The 18,162-nt window shown below is 34.6% G+C and overlaps 1 protein-coding gene across 1 annotated transcript in view; it reads left to right on the forward strand.

The window, feature by feature from the left end:
• The window catches only part of LOC134676364 (cuticlin-1), an 87,919-nt gene that overhangs the window by 17,358 nt on the left and 52,399 nt on the right, over positions 1-18,162 (forward strand). The window contains exons 2-3 of the mRNA XM_063534724.1: positions 7,452-7,639; positions 16,100-16,175. Coding sequence (XP_063390794.1) covers positions 7,590-7,639; positions 16,100-16,175 — 126 coding nt within the window. The 5' untranslated portion in view covers positions 7,452-7,589. The remainder of the gene's footprint in view (positions 1-7,451; positions 7,640-16,099; positions 16,176-18,162) is intronic.

Raw genomic sequence — 18,162 nt, forward strand, 5'->3', positions numbered from 1 at the left:
CCGGGTGTGGCCTGTAACATGAGCTAATAATTAAAACATAGATTGTACTCCTCAAACGGTGACACTTTTGTTCAACAACTTTTAAAAATAATGAAGTATTTAGAGTCCCTATTTTTCATACAAAATAAATATTATCTTCAATGGACGCCATCGCCACGCCATATCATTGTGATTGACGTTGCTTGTTACGCCTTAAACATAACAAAATTCGCAATACATTGCGTCTTAGAATAAACTTTAAAGTGTATTAAAAATCAAACCACAAGTTATTTTTAAAAGTTGCTGAACAAATGTTGGTCAGTATGAGGAGTACAGCCTACAGTTTAATTTTTTGCTCGTATTACAGGCCACACCCAGTATAGTACAGTGATGGCTGGGTAACAAATTATTGATTGTCTATAGAATAGAGTGTATAGAGAATTACTGTTATGGTGAATTATGTAGCCACATTACATTTACTGCCATCTTTCGACGGAAGCATTAAACTGTTAGAACGCCATTTGTCTGACTTTGGTCCTTATTATTTCACAGATATGTGTTAATTTGTTATATATTGAAATAAACGCCATCTACTCGACAGTAGGCCAAAGGTTATAGCGCAACGCCCGAAAAGATTGCACTACTACTATTAAAAATTGTCATTATTGACAAACGACTAGATGGCGCTTTATTATTTTTTGTGCTTTATCTTAAATTACTGACGACTGTAACTGACTGTACAGTATTAATCATTAAAGAGAGCAAACAGCTAATTTCAGCTGTGTTTGTGTCTGTAGGTAACCAGATCGTAATAAATAGGTCTCATGTCAAGCTCCACTTAAATAATAAATAAATTAAATTAGAAAAGGATGTAAAGGAAAAAGAAAGGAAACTGCAAGTGATGATATATTATGTATAGTCGGAAGGTTATCATTATCATCACTGACCTATAGTTACTTATTAGTAATAACATATATAGATATATGTACATCTTACAATACGCAGATTGTATAGTATGTAATTACAATAATAAAAGCAAAATTACCTATCAAATTTAAATGTTTCTCATTAATTTAAATTACATGTATTCTCAATTTAAACACGTCCACTTGCTAAAAACAGCATGCTGAATCTCGCGGTACAAATGTACCGACAGTATTACAAGACTTTAACAAATTTTACATCTACCACTTATTAGGACCCCACATGAGATGCTGCCTAAATTTCTAGACAGTAAGGCTTATTATAGCTTGTCGTTCGCGATATCAAGTTGTAAGGTGCGTACTCGATAGCTCGTAACACTTACCGTTATCGCGGTACCGTCCGCCTGACGGCCACTCGGTCTCTACGTTTTCATTTCCACATCGAACGGTATTCAATTTTCGAATTTCGCGTATCATTCTTATCATTGTTTGTTGATCATCTTTATTAATTTAAGTAAAACCACATTATGAGCTAATTTATCGCATTAGTACCAATATTGGACTAGACGCAGCAAATGTCGTCATGTGCGTGTCTTTTTACAGGTATCAGGCACCGAACAGCCTTTGGTTCTACTGTAGAAAATCTTATGGAAAACTTTGGATGGATTTGTATAATAAAATGAGCCATTTTCTACAACGTACTGTTGTAGAAAATGGCTCATTTTATTATACAAATCCATCCAAACTTTTCAAATAAAAAAGTAGTATCACTTTTATGTAGGTATGTATATAATTATTTTTTAAATGTGGTCGTGTTCTCATATAATGAACATAACACGTTTGTTTTTCATTGAGGGTATGGAAACTAGTTCAATCTCTGATTTGTATTAGTAAATTTATTAGTTTATTACCTCATCATCATCATCATAGGCCTTTCAGTCTATTGCAGACTATACAAACAGTGTTAGGCAGGGCGACAACTTTTTTCATGGCTGTATAAGCCAATACGGGAGCGCCAACCACGACCGCAAAACTGGCAGGTGTAGTGTGCCCGTGGCGAACAGATGTCGGGCTGATGACGCTTGGCTCGCTTACTTGCGAGTGTCTTAAACCAAGCGTCATCGTGGATTTTACGACCATCGAACACCAGTTTGCGCCACTTATCTCTGTCCTCGGCAAGCTCCTCCCATTTATGAACCGGGATGTTGAAGGAGTTCATGTCTCGCTTGACGCAGTCCTTATGCCGTAGCATCGGCCGACCGACACTTCTCTTGGCATCAGCTATGGCGCCAAGCAAAACACGCCGCGGCAAACGAGAAGGTTGCATTCGATGCACATTTAGTAGTTTATTACCTACCTTAACAAAATTCCCTCAATTCATAACTTACGTAGAAGCAGTAGCTCTACTATGAGTTCCGTGAATGACAGTGAGAAGTGAAGATAGTGAGAAAGTTAAGGAAAATGTATGGAGTAATTGTACAGTGCCTCTACCGGTCACGTAAAGAACTAAAAATTTCAATTTGTACCATGAGCAGAGAGCGCAACTTTGGTGCCGATGACGTCATTATGACGTTAAGTCGCATATAGGATGTTTTTTTAAAACAACATTGTAACACCTCAATGATTCTTAATAATGATAATATATATAGTATATAATTCTTTATTTATAAAAATGCTTGGTAATTTACACAAAAAATAATGTAAACATTAAAAAACGATACGAAACGATCTCCTTCTCGTTCAATATGCTTTGTTGTTTTCAAATGTTTCTCTATATTGCTTGCTTTTGCTGTTAAATTTTGGTCACGTTTTTTCATTTTTTACAATCAGAAAAGGAAATTTCTGCGAATACGGCTGTAAAGACTTCATAGCGACTTCAAACAATAATATTTCGGTTATATTTTACTAATAAAAAAATAAGTAAACAGGAATTGGTTGGCATTTCCAACAATCTTGTTTTTAACATGACAAAGACAGTTAGTTATGTGTTTATACGTGGCCAGTACGTATAAAAACTCTCAAGTTACAATATCAGTAAACTAAAGAGGCTAATAAATTGTTATTTGTTTAAGTATCTATAATCTAGATAACAACACTCTGTATTTAGCTTCACGTCATACGTCTGTCATCGGCACCAAAGTTGCGCTCTCTGACCATGAGTTACAAACGTTTTTACGCGAGTTTTCCATACTTGCCTAACTTCACACCTAAAACGCTCTCTTTCTAATTATATAATGAAAACTGAGCCAGAATTATTCTGCGTAAATACTTTACGCGAGTAAACGTGACAGATGTTATGGAAAAATACGTGCGTTTCCAACGTGACATTTCTGTCAACTTGTAAACACAACAAATACGCAGATTTTTCACGAATATTAATGCAATTTTCAACGTAATATGTATAAATTTATAACAGTATGTGAACTTCAAGCAAAAGATAAAAGGCTGATTTAGTACAAAGGTAATGAGTTATACTAGACATCATATTTTCCTATTTCTACTGCTACATTTGCGAAAATCACATTGCTTACGAGCAGTTTTTGGTTTTAGGCAAGAAGCTGATTGAAAACAACATTTCCCTGAAAACCCGGATTGCATCATGTATGCATGCGTATGCATGTAGAAGTTACATATGTATTAAGAATTAAGGCTCCATACAAGGAGCGGTACATAGACATGTTGCTGTTTTTGTTGCTGGGTGCACATAACACATAGTAAGAATATTTACACAAGAATTGCTACGTATTTTATTAAGCATTATTATCTTAAATAAAATAAAACATACAAATGTTCTGTGTGTTTATTTATTTTTCTTATACTAAGTAAGTATTATTTTATTTTCCGTTGTTCAAATTATTGTGTTTGGTAGGTACTCGTTTTTCATGTCAACTTGGTAACAGGAAATATAAAACTTTCTTCAAAAACTTTTGCTGGTGGTTCAGAATCTGAAAATTTAAAACACATTTATTGCCAAATACCCGCTGCGTGGGTTCATTTTGTATTGGAAATGGGGCGCTTGGCACTGAAATATACTCGAGATCATGGTAGGTAGGTAGTATAAAATTAAGATCGCTATTAAGGTCATACGTAGGGTCTGTGCGGAAAGAGAAGAGTCGTAGGTATAATGTATGGGCTCCCTTAAATTTCACGACTCTTCTCTTTCCGCACACTCTATTAAATAATGTTACTTAGCAGTAGGCGGTGCGGACTGAAGCGGACCATTATAATACATACCTATTTTAATATTTTAAGATTTCTTCTCATGTGTGTACTATTTTCATCATAGGTAATAAATATGTAGCCAAAAGTAGCCTGTATAATCGCGCCGTATACTTTGCTTCCTATTTTTTAACACGCAAAGTCATAATTTTAACTCGATTATTAATGATGTTTACGTAATTATCATATTTTGCAATTTTTGTCTTGAATACAATATATTTTAATTTATACATTGTTTACTAACATTGATGTGTTTATTATTTTCTTAACTATGGCAACGTCAAATCTTTAAAAAATTGTAGAATGAAGGTTGAGTCAGTAACAAAGTGACAAAATTGGTCTTAGAGCATTTAATAACTGGAGTGGCCATTTGCTTACTGTTAGGATTTAGGATTAGGGTTTCAAGCAGGAAAGAAAAGCTTGTTTTAACACCATATAGGTAATGTTTTTTAATCTCAAGCAAGACTTATGTAGTCTTGCGTGTAATGGCGTCTCATACGAGAAGAAAGAACACCTACGTTTGTTTTATATTGACAACCGAATAAATCAAATATCATAGTCGTAGTAGTCTCGTAGGTATACTCTTTATGTTTTTGTTGACATTATTACTTACCCCTCTGCCGAAAAACTTTCACAATTGTGCAAACTTTTGTATGGACCGACATGGCTATTTGTACCTACGTTACGTACAAATCATGTAGAAATAGCAATACATTTGACGTCCCCTCCCCCGCAAAAATCGGCAGACTGTTTTGTAAAGAAAATGACAGCGATGACATCTCCCTTCTAAATGCTCTTAGTGGATGGTAGAGGTAAGGAATACAATCTCCATGTAATTAATAATGAAAAAGTGTCCGTCAAAAACCTTAAGAGGGAAGTATACTACGTAATCGTCCATAAAAAAGAGAAAACGTTTTTCCACTTGTATATAAATACGAGTATCTTCCATTCCTTATGATTTTTAGTACGGTATTGATACAGTGAAAAACTAGGTTTATGGGTTTTCTTTTTTTCGCTACTCTGGAGAGATTTAGAAAAAATATAATAGCTGACAGCGTGCCCAGTTTTTGCAAATATTCTCCCATAAAGGTGTTTTCTCATAAAGTCATAAAGGATTCTCCTTACCTCTACCCTCCATATTCACGGCTACCATCAGTATATGTAACATTACTTTCTGTGCATCTCACTTGCACTAATATGCGAGAGCGAGATGCATAGATAGTAAATTACGTAGACGTGAGAAAATGTGTCAATGTTATTTAGTTCTATAGGTGAATCCTAGAGGCGCTGTATAAAACTCCGATATAACTCTTGCTCTGTTTTATAGTATACTTAGAAAGGGACAACATCGTTTGGAGTGGAGTGAAGTTAGGTACATAAGACCGTAAAGAAACGTAAAACGTGACACACGGCACGTTTATTCACTGAAAGTAAGTGAAAAATACTCTGCCAACTGATAGTAGAGGCACAGTTCTTTTATCGTGAAAAGGGGAGGGTTTATGTAGGTTGTTTGTGTAAGTAGTAGATCATTCATTAGATTCAGTGGTTAACTGGTAGAGACTGCATTAAATAATTAAGTACATTTCTATGTGCAATTATATCAAGTTTGGGTAAATAAATTGCCGTGACGCAATAATGTAATACAGGATGATAATAAATTGTTTCTTAGGTCCAAAGTGGGGAGAAGTTGTATCGTCGTCTAGTTACTCCTAGTACGATCTCTGCTTACGAAGAGTTTGATCCTATGGAAGGATTAAATGCTTATACTGTTTAAAATAAATAAATAATGTACCTACAAAAATATAAATATTTATGTATAATTCAGTACGAATATTTTAAATATATCAATATGAATTTGTCGTTTCAACCTATTACATTAACCCTTAATTTAACATAAACCACGGAAGGACGTCGATGATTCTAATTAGGGAAAAAATCTAAGGCTTAAAGATTATGTCCAGTACCTACCTATTGTGGACGTTGTCGAATTAAGAGTTGAAATGAAAATATAAAAAAATAATAAATAAAACTAATCTAGCCCGGTCTATAAGGCTCCGTAGACAACATGCCAATCGCTAACGCTTCGTAGCGAACGCAACGCAACTGTCACTGTCACACTAATATGGAAGAGTTATAGAGAAACACAAAGCGATTCGATGGCGAAGCGCAAGCGATTGTCACCTTGGCTAGACCACCACCGCTGTTTTACTTATCAAGTACAAGAAAAGAAATAGCACTGAATAATATCAGATTGATATTAAAAAATTTCGAATGTGGCTCCAGTACATTCAGTAGAACTAGACTCAATCGTGATATCACAACAAAACATGGCCTACATTTGTACTCTGAACAGAACATCAATGAATTGCGTTTATTTTTAGTTACAAATTAAGAATGTAGCTACAAACTCCGTTACTTGTGGCGTGGCATACTTTACAAACATGTTCGGACCGAAAATGAAATACCCTCCACGCGCTCGAGTCCTATAATTTCAGGATTAAGCCTTTTTGTACTTTGAAAAAAAGCTTTGTATTTCATACATAATGTTATTAGACTAAAAATATTTAACAACGAGATACGGCTCGATTCTGAAAATGTATTAGATCTCTACTAGATCTCAACAAGTTACGATATGGATAATTTAAAGATATTTGTAAGATCGATATGTCAAATTTGACGTTTCCGCGATCCTGGAGGCCCTCTTGAACGATTTCGACAAGTTATGACTTAGATATCCAAGTCACATCTAGTCGATATCTAATGTAAATCTAGTTGATCTCTATATCGTTTCTAGATCTTGTGATTATCTCGTTTCCCGAATACGCGTGATAGTTACATATTTTGTCCCTACTGTAAAATGCAGCTTAGTAGTTTTTTTATGTAAACTTACAGGACTTCATCTTAATTATGATTGTATGCTATATACCTACTGACAATATATCATAGTCCAATTCAATTTTGAGTGTCATAATTAAAATGCCCGTTACCTATCGCTACACCTTATAAAACCAAGTCCCCCGCCGCGCCGCCGCGTCTGTCTGTTTGTGTGTTTGTATGTTTGTTCGCGATAAACTCTAAAACTACTTACTGAATGGATTCATGCGGTTTTCATTTATCAATATAATTTGTTAACCCGTTCGAAGCCGGGGCGGGTCGCTAGTTTTTCAATGAAATTAAAATACTTACGAAATCATTCTAATCAATCATGTTCTGAGATCTGTTAATGTAGTTTATTTGTTCAACTAATTTTTTTTTTAAATTCAAGATGCTTTAAAAAGTTTAAAGTAATTAATTACAAAATGTATTAATATATCGTATCCATTGTTACAGATAACAAATATAAAATCATTGGGACGAGCAAGTGCAGTGCAGTGACACAAAGGATTATGTTCAGTGCCAAAACTATTCTAGTGGCCAAGATCAGAAGGTGACAGTCGTGCTGCTCATGTCAGTGCTGTGTTGTGAACAATGATTGTTTGGCGAACGAAGAACCCTAGTCGCCGGAAAATAAGTGGCTGGTAAGTTTTGAGTACCATTAGTAACATTTACCTAAAATATGTAATAAACGCAGTACAATTTAGGTACTTACCTAAATGAATAATTTTAAGTTAAAAAAGTGTATTTATATTTAATAAAATAAGGTAGGTATTAGGTACAAAATATTACTGTACATATTACTTACAATATTCAAATAGTCTGCATTTGAACATTTGAAGTTTTTAAATCCGCCTCGAAAAGCATTATAGTATGTATCAGGTACCTAATTATTTCTGATACTGCATTCCGCAAAGTGACGCCTGATTCAATCAATAATTTTTCATTACAAGTATTACAACCTACACAACACATACGAGTAGATTATCCTTAGTTTAAAGAACCTGCCGGTAACTAGACAGTTCCATCAACTTTACTCTGCATCACGGGTAAAGCTGCGTTGACACTTAAGTAAATTAATAATTTCGATAGATTAATACAACACTACAATATTTTTTGAGGGAAGCTTTTTTTTAGTTTCATGAGTTACCTATTTCAAAAGTTATTTTTGGTATTTACGTTTTTGTGAAGGGCAAATATATCATATTTTTTGAGATCTTCAGCGTCAGGTTAATAGTTGGATAAATAAAATTATTATGTGCAATACTATAAATAGCAGAAGATACAGGGTATTAAAAACTGTATATCTCGCCAAGTTACTGATAGCTCTAACGACATAAAAGGTAGATCAACAATAGTTACTTGCACGCACTGAGTGAATGGACGTCATTTGTCTATAAAGTCCACAGGCCTGAAATAAAGAATTATTTAATTTAATTTATAAAGACATTTTCGGCTGATTATATTAACAATTAATTTACTCTCATAGGTAGATAGGTAGGTAAGTAGGTAGGTACAAGTACCCAAGAAACTTGCACGGTTTATTCACGATGGAAATGCAAATTGAACAGCGTATCACGATGATGGTGTTTTTGCTAAAGATGTGTCCTATTCCTAACTCTGCTCCGCGGGGCATCGACGCAGTTAGCTATGTGCGCAGACGCTGTTCATGTATCTTCATCATGCGTTATTGCATACGTCCGCTTAGTACAAATCTCGCAGGAGAATACCTCCCGTTGAAAATATATTAGTACTTACATAGTTAATAGTCGAATTTGTAATAGTAAATTTTGACATAAATGAAAATGTAATGTAAAACAGGAACCTCGATAGATAAGATTTCTTCTTATAAAATAACATGACTGTGGTGTGATATAGTAGGTAGTTTTTACTTAAATGTAAATTCTTAAATACGAGTATGTGACATTTTTATGGTCATAAGTTTAAAATGATATCTTCCTATTAAATTCCTCTAATATCCAAAATTTATATGTATAGGTATTTTATGTATGAATATAATAGAATTTCAGAATGTTGAACTCAATTGATAAATTGAATTTTGATAGAATTATAACTATAATATTGACATCTCCTATATCCATATAATTTACAAGAACCTGCAAGTAATTATAGCGAACTATTCAAAATCTAAAAAAAAATCGAAACTATGAAAAAAGAACAATCTTGGCTTGTATTCCATTGCGAATTCTGCTGCTGAAGACGTAGCTATATTTAATGAAATCGTATTAGTTTATTTAAAGTAGGTAAATGTAAAATAAAATTCGCTTTCGAGACATATAGTGCTCATGCTGATGCTTCTTCGTCGAATTCATTGCCCTGTGTATAACCACGGGACGCCCGTTGGCTTGCTTATCTATCACGAAATAGCGTAGTAATTTCACTGCCCGTGTCACAGGCCGGCCAAGTACTTACCAACCAGGAATAAATTGGCATTGTTATGGCTAGTTATTATTGAGCTTAGTATACCCTAGAGCAATGAAAATGACTGATAAAAAGTTACCTGTTTTCATTATTGATAATAAGTAAGTGTAGTCAATATATACTTACACGCACTGCAACTAAAACTGATTAGTATTATTCAAGCTGGATAAACTGCTGCAGTAATGCAGTGTATAAGTAAGTACAGGGTTTTTAAATAAGTAGCTAAGTAATCAAAATACAAAGTAGGTATTCTTCTCACAACCGACACTTGTGTTCAAAGTCAACTGCAAATCAGACCCGGCGCAGACTCAATTGATTGATGAACATGGCCCACATGCTGCACTGTCCTTATAGGAACAGTTAAAAAGTGGCCCGTTTATGTGCAATAATAAAGAAACAAAACAGTTATAATATGTTTTCCCGTATATATCTAGTGTTGTTTAAATACTAAGTTTAAAATTGAAATACTTACTTACTTCCGTTGGCGCTACACAATGACCTTTTATTTATGTAGACGGGTGACGTTCATAGTTGACAAAACTAAAATTTGATCCAACGATTTTGACAACTTGACAGGTTGGCGTCACCCATACGACTAACTAAATATAGGTTCCGGAACCTATATTTAATGGCTCACGATCGTGCGCCTGGTACCATATCTACCTCAATTTACTTACATCTATGGCGCTACAACCCTTTGTGGGTCTTGGCCTCCTCCACAATCTTCCTCCAGTTGTCGCGGTGCCTGGCGACCTTCTTCCAGTTGGTAAACTTTCCCATCTTTCTAAGATCTTCTTCTACACAATCTATCCAACGCTTCTTAGGCCTGTCTTTCGGTCTTTTTTGTTGCGGCGTCCACCTTGTCATGACTTTTGGTGCCCTCTTCTCCGGCATCCTTTCAAGGTGACCCGCCCATCTCAGCCGCTGTGACTTACAGAACCTGACGATGTTCTCGTGCTCTATGAGTACATCCAACTCGTGGTTCATGCGTTGACGGTCGGTATCATGTTCTATTACAGGACCATAGATCTTTCTGAGCACTTTTCTTTCGAACACTGCAAGTTTTAGTTCGTCTCTCTGAGTTAGGGTCCAAGTTTCGCAGGCGTAAGTCACGACAGGCCTGATGATGGTGCGATAGATAATAAGTTTGGATCTAATGCTAAGCAGTTTAGAGCTCAAAAGTTTGCTACACGCGTAGAAACATTTGTGCCCAGCAGCTATGCGCGCCCTTATCTCTTCGTCGGTTTTGTTCTGAGAGTTAACCGTCGCTCCTAAGATACTTGAAGCTGCTCACACCTTTGATGTCCTGATTGCCGACAGAGATGTTTGTTGGCAGTCCAGTCTGCCTTGATGTCGCAAGGTACTCAGTTTTAAAATTGAAATACTCACTCAATTTTTTGACGTATTTTTAAACAACCAACATTTGCGGCCTCCTCCGCAATTCTTTCCTATCTTTACACTACCAGTATTTTAAACATTTTGCAAGCATAATACATGTGGCCAAAATTAATGTCCGATCGAAACCGGATTGTTTGCCGAAACCCAAAACGAAAACAAAGGTTCAGTTTTGTTCTAGTTTCGGCCGAGACTGAATCTTCCGGCTGGACACTACTGAAAATTAAGGTTAATTCAGCAGTTTTGACTGGAAATGTTCAGTAGGTACTTATTGGCCGAAACTAAACCTTGATTTTTATGCCGAAACCTGCCGCAACTGAAACCAAAACTTCAGTCGAACAAATTCATACAAACAAAAAAAGAAGAATTGATACCTTTTATGTGAGTGAGTTATATGTGTAAAATTCTTACAAATTCTTAAGATTACTTGTCTGGTCCAGTACGGAAACTCATGTTTCGCATTTCATGATTAAAGAACATCGAGTTTTATTCATTCATTTATTATAAATAATAATAAAACATATTATTAAGCATGAACTGTAAACTATGGGAGTTTTACGTCGTAGTGAAATTAATTAGTTACTTAGGAATCAATTGCGCGCGGCGCATCAAAGACACTTTTCTCACATCGACGGGGCGGGGCTCCCTGCCCTCATAATCTTAAGATACACGATGTGAAAGTATATTGTAGGTAGGTACTTACCAATCAGAACAGAACTGGGATTATTTTTTTGTTTTGCTAAACGATAACAACAAATGACAAATTCAACGATAACAACAAATGACAAATTCGGTCAGTTGCAAAAATAACATACTAACTTATATAAAGTTGATTTGCAAAATTTTACCTCAAATGAATACTATACATATGATTAACTTTTAAAGTTAATCCTGTAGGATTCATTTGAGGTACCTGACACGTAGGTACCGTCAGTATATTATCCGTAAATTATTACCCCTTACCCAATAAGTACTCGTCACTTATATACTTATTCGTTTTAATGTAATTATTAACGATAATGCAAAGAGGTTCCATTTAGTATGAAGTAATTTATGATCAATAAATTTAATTTAAACAGGTTGATTACTAATGATTAGTAGCTTAGCATCTGCATTAAGCATATTATTTAATGTTAATTTTTCTCGGCCTGTAATCAATATGACATCCTATTTTGCGCCTAGGCAGTCATCCTGTTTCACAATAGGAGGTCTGTTCAAACTATTATTGATATCAGTGCATCTTTTATAATGGTGTGAGCATCTCGCATTATATATATGAATAACAATACTATGAAGTATTTGAACAAATTAAATTATTTTCAGAAAATATTTTAATTTGTTTTTATCAAGTAGAAACACTACTATATAAATTATAAACTGAAATAAATGTCTTATAATAAGAAAAAGTGACCAAGGCCTCCAGTGCCCCAGGCTGGAATCGAACCAGCGCCCTCTGCTATCGCGGCAGGTGCCTGAACCACTCGGCCACAGTGGCATAGGTCAAATTTTTCCAAGTACTTACATATATGCACTTCTTACTGAAGGCTTGTGGCGCCCCCTGGCCTTGGTCACTTTTTCTTATTATAAGACATTTATTTCAGTTTTTTGATTAACAATATTAATAACCCATTATGATACGATTTTCAATGTTCGAAATGGCCTCCTGTTCATCGTAACGTTTCGTTATTTAATGCTATCTGTAGCCGGAGATGATTTTGCCTGAGAGGAGTTTATTACCTCCGAGTCTCCACAAAATCCATTATTTCTTGTCCGTGTTGTAACTACTAAACATGCGTTGTCAATTAGGTACTTCATTGTAATGTAAGTAAGTATTTTGTTATTATGTTACACTTGCATTTGCTTCTATATATAGCTGATAATTAAACCTAGAACCTACCTTAATTATATGTACTGTAATCTTACTAAAATCGGAAACACATTTGCCATAAAAAGAAAATTACACGTGTTAAAATTTAATGTAGGCAATTAAATGTGGGATTAGTTCTAGTTTTAATGACCTTTTATTTAATATGGCGGCATCGTCAACAAATATTTAATACCAAAGTATATTACTAACTATTAAAATCTTACATTTGAACTAATTGATACCTGTTAAAAACCTTTATTACAAATCTGAGAATCTTAACATTTAATTTAACAACTATACTTGTATATATAATTAAATTATATTGTCAACTGCCTGATATATTTTTGGTTTCGGCATAATATCCGGAATTGAACCATTAAAATACTATATTAACTTAATTTCTTAAAAAATATTATTTTATTATTTGTATATCTCTCTCTCCTTTTTACCGACATTTACAAACCTAAGGCTGACTAAAATAGAAATCCCACGTGGATTCAAGAGTTATTATAATTATAACAAGTGCGAGTCGGACTCGCGCACGAAGGGTTCCGTACCATAATGCAAAAAAAAAAAACAAAAAAAAAGCAAAATAAACGGTCACCCATCCAAGTACTGACCACTCCCGACGTTGCTTAACTTTGGTCAAAAATCACGTTTGTTGTATGGGAGCCCCATTTAAATCTTTATTTTATTCTGTTTTTAGTATTTGTTGTTATAGCGGCAACAGAAATACATCATCTGTGAAAATTTCAACTGCCTAGCTATCACGGTTCATGAGATACAGCCTGGTGACAGACGGACGGACGGACGGACGGACGGACGGACGGACAGCGAAGTCTTAGTAATAGGGTCCCGTTTTACCCTTTGGGTACGGAACCCTAAATAAAAACCATTGAGTAATTTTATATAAAAAGCAGACAATATTTCCATTAACCTACAATGTAAGAAACAAACTCAAGCTATGCAAATTAACTAACTAACCAGCTTTCTAACTAGGCTTTAATGGCCTAGGACTTGTAGTGACACTAATATTACTCGAATGAAATGACGGTCCGCAGACACACAGCAAGTAATGTCTTCATATATGATTATGGGAGAATTCCGCGCTGGAGCGTGTAACGTCCGAAGAGCTGGATTCCTAGGAGTCACAACACTGTGCAACTGATTTGCAATAAGCTTTCTTCGTTAGCATTGTGTACGAGTACGACACGCTATTTCATTATCTTAGTGGCAAACTGTATTATGACTATAGTAGCCACTACGTATAACTAATCACACTAATGCCTAGTTTGTGTAATACTGTTCCTAAGCTTAACTTATTTATGCAAGGTCATAAATATATCTACGTCGCAAAACACCATATATACTTAATTAGTTACCGCCTTATGCACTTGATAATGAATTTTTATGTTCACTTAATTTTAACGTCGTATTGTAAGGTACGTACAGCCGCTTACTGAGAGAAACACAGATATTAATTACTATTACAAATATGCGTATTGCTTTATATTTTAATTGCTGTATATTTTTATTTTGTGTTTTGTTTGCACATTTGCACACCTTGCAAAATAACATTATTTTGTATTGTAGGCTGTAGTTGTGTGTAACAAAAAATAATGCATTGATGTTTGAAGTTTGGTGTATTGTAATACCCATACAGCTAAGTATTGTCGTTGAAATACGTCTTTCTCTCGTGTATTAAATTGTGTCTGGCTCACCAGAACCATCTAAGAGAAAAAAAAATTCTAAGACGGCTGGCCACATGTGTCCTGCCTATATAACCAGAGTCCAGTAAATAATAGCCATTTTCTTCGTATTTCCGCAACATAAGTAAACGCCATTACCATAAGTATCGGGTGTCGCATATCGCCGGGCACGCAACGCTTTACCGGTTCCACACTAGGTCATAGAGTTTCACAAATATTTGAGACTAATATGCATACACATTCATATATCACTTTATTAAATACAATTAAAAATTCAGATCAGATTGCTTCATTTAGTATTCGCAGTTTTGTGCATTAGGTGTTAGATTTTTTTTTGTAATATAATCTCAATACAACTCAATTTTGAAATATGATAATTCTCACGGTTAATTATTTTGTTATCATGATTATTTATTCAGCTCAGCTGTGTAGTCGATTTGTGTAAAAATGTCCTAATATTTTTTTTTTCTTTTTTTTTTATCAATAATAATGTTACTGTGCAATTCTATTAGTTATAAAGATACCTTTGCTTTAGGGCTCGTAAGTTATAATTGAAATAAAATAATCTAGCATTACATTATCATCTTGATAAGATTCCAAATGCCTTAGCCGTTCGAGCGAAAAAAATGCATTGTTTTTACACGAAACGAAAGTACGTGATCGTGCAGCGGCGCACGCGCCTGCACGCTTCATTACACTGCTCTCTGTACAGATTTCCACTTGTACAATATTATACGATTTACTGAATTTTATTGTGAGCAAAACCGCATAGCGCTGCACAATATTTTCGTGGTTGTTTGCGCAAAAAATTGCGAATATAACAATATAACAAACACCATATATTATACTAAAATTAGAAACGAATTAGATAAATATAATTATTTTATTGTTTGGTTTCTAGAGTCAAACCACGAATAGTCTGCAGCGGATTTGATAGCCCACGCAGTGAGTGTGTTATTTTAAACGTCAAACTTCTATGAAATTATGACTTATAAATGACACTTGCACTGCGTGGGCTATCATATCCGCTGCAGACTTTTTTTGGTCCGACTCTACCAATATTCATTCATTCTGATTACATACAATAAGCTCACTACGTGGCCTAGTGCACTAAAATGTATATAAGTATTTAATTAAACTACCTAACCGTTTAAACTTTTATTGACAGATCATTTATTATGTGTTTTATTTAAAAATGGACAAGTGCGGAAGGTATTTTTAGATTTAAAACTCCAAAACAGAAAATATTTTAATTCGTGTGAAAGCGATATTGATATAGGCATCGGTTCAAACTGGCTTCCTATGATTGTTTACATTTATTCATAACATTTTCACTTATGTAAATCTGACGAGTTAACAATTCCTTTGAACTCCTATTACCAGGAATAAGCTCAGTTAAATGCGTCAATTTGACAACGACTTAATAAAGATCAATGTGGAAAACACCGACATATTATTATAAAGCTTTTGCACGGGAAGACCGTCGTTACAAACGCAAGAGTTGGAAGATTATTATTTTCTAAGATATTTTAGGTGAAGTACTTAACATACCTACCAAATTTTCATTTGTTTTAGTATAAGTGTTCAAATAAAATGAGTAGATTTAAGTCTAATATTAAAATAAATAAATTACCTACTTACCTTTTATATTCAACAATAAGATAATGCATAGTAACATTTTTTTGTTTCAGGTCCAAAATGGCATCCGATGTTGCGTCTCATATACCGAGGACGACATTTGTTTGGTTAATTTTTACATTGGTTAATGTGAGTATGTAATGAGTCAAATAATTTAAACTTCTTAGTCTAATATGTAAAATCCTTATAGGTATAGTGTGAATCAAACGATCTGAGCTAGTTTACTCAAAGAGTCTCAAGAATACAATACCATTGAGTGGTAAACCACAAATTAGGATAATCACCTCGTAGTAAAAGTAGATTATAACCGATTTGAAATGTTAGTATAGATTAACGACTCTATTTCTTTAAACAATAGACTACAAAATACACTAACTAAATATTGGCTAACCTAACTTTTTTTGCATTTAACGACCATCGACCCTTAAGAAGAATGCACTCTTTCCAAAAGATTGAATATGATATTATCTTTTTAGACCATTTTAACCCCATTCAACAAGAAATAAGGTTTAAAATTCAATGTACAAGCAATGTACTTCTAACTTATTTTGTAAGTAAATTGGTTGGCGCCTACGAGAACAAAAGCAGATAATAGGATTGTAATAAAACAATGCCATTGTTAGTACAGGTAAGTGAACAAGCTCAGTTCAAAAAATTTTATCTATAGGTATGTCATTAATTAACCCTACAAGCCTTGAAAACCTATTATGCAATTCGAAGGCAAGAATACCAAGAACTTAATTTTTTATTTTTTTATTTTTATTTATTGAGAAACAAACGGTCATATACAAAAATGTGTACAAAAATATGTTATATTATATACAAGACCCACAGTTTCCTTAAATTGTAACTGTGCCATATACTATATAACTACAAATACATTTTCACTAGGTATGAATACAAGTTAAAAAACGAATCAAAAAAGGTTTGAGAAGTTACACAAGTTTAATTACTTATTGAAACTATTTTTTGTACCAAACATTTGCTATCCAAATTGTATATCACGCGTCGAGACAAGTATGAAACTACAACCAAAACAAAACTTATTTTTAGGGTTCCCAAAGGGTAAAAACGTGACCCTATTACTAAGTCTCCAATGTCCGTCTGTCCGTCCGGCTGTCTGTTTGGTACCAGGCTGTATCTCATGAACCGTGATAGCTAGACAGTTGAAATTTTCACAGATGATGTATTTCTGTTGCCGCTACTACAACAACAAATCCTAAAAACAATAAAATAAATATTCAAGTGCCGTTCTTTTCCGTATGGTACGGAACCTTTCGTGGGCGGGTCCGACTCGCACTTGGCCGGTTTTTTATAATTAAGAACTACCTACCTATTTACTATCATCTACGCTTCACTAACTATACTAATGGATACTAATCAGCTATTGTAACATGATTGAACTATCAATCGGTTATCGCCCCGCAAAAACTAATAATCATCTTCACTGTGCCTACACATATGGTAACATGAATGATAAGTTTGAAGTAGGTACTTACGTTCTTACTAGTAGGTACCTCACCCTTCATCATTCGTTGTACCTCTTCAGAATTTACTACAATATAGGTATTCTTAATATACACCACAATTAAATATCAAATCTGTTCAGCCATTTCCGTCGTAGATAAAAATTAAGCGCAAATTTAAAAAAAAGTGGTGATTTTGAGATCAGTTTCCGTTTCGGTGCAGTTTTGGTTCAAAACATAATCAATTTTCCACATAACTTGTTGCATGCATAACACTCTGCATATAAATTACACTTGTTAATTTATACAAATCTTAGTTAATGCAGTTTATGCGAAACAAATTCAATGAGCCCACTTAAACGATGACTGAACATTTAACCAAGCGGGTCACAAACCGGATCCGCGTTAGAAAACGTCAAATTCCTCCGTATTAATTCTGAATCTCAAAATTGCATTCCGCTAGGCTCCGTATCATACAAAAACCCGTCTTAGAATAGTGTAAGTGTGTTGAGTAAGCAGAAACGAATCTCCGTTCCGTCCTTGGGGAGGCCGGGTTGGCAACTCCACCGATGTGAAAAGCTGTCGGTTCAAAGCTAGGTGCTTTGAATTGAGGTCTTGTGCGTTTGGTCGGTTGTCGCGCAGCGTCCGTT

Source organism: Cydia fagiglandana, chromosome 2, assembly GCF_963556715.1.
Source record: "Cydia fagiglandana chromosome 2, ilCydFagi1.1, whole genome shotgun sequence".
In the NCBI taxonomy this organism is placed as follows: domain Eukaryota; kingdom Metazoa; phylum Arthropoda; class Insecta; order Lepidoptera; family Tortricidae; genus Cydia; species Cydia fagiglandana.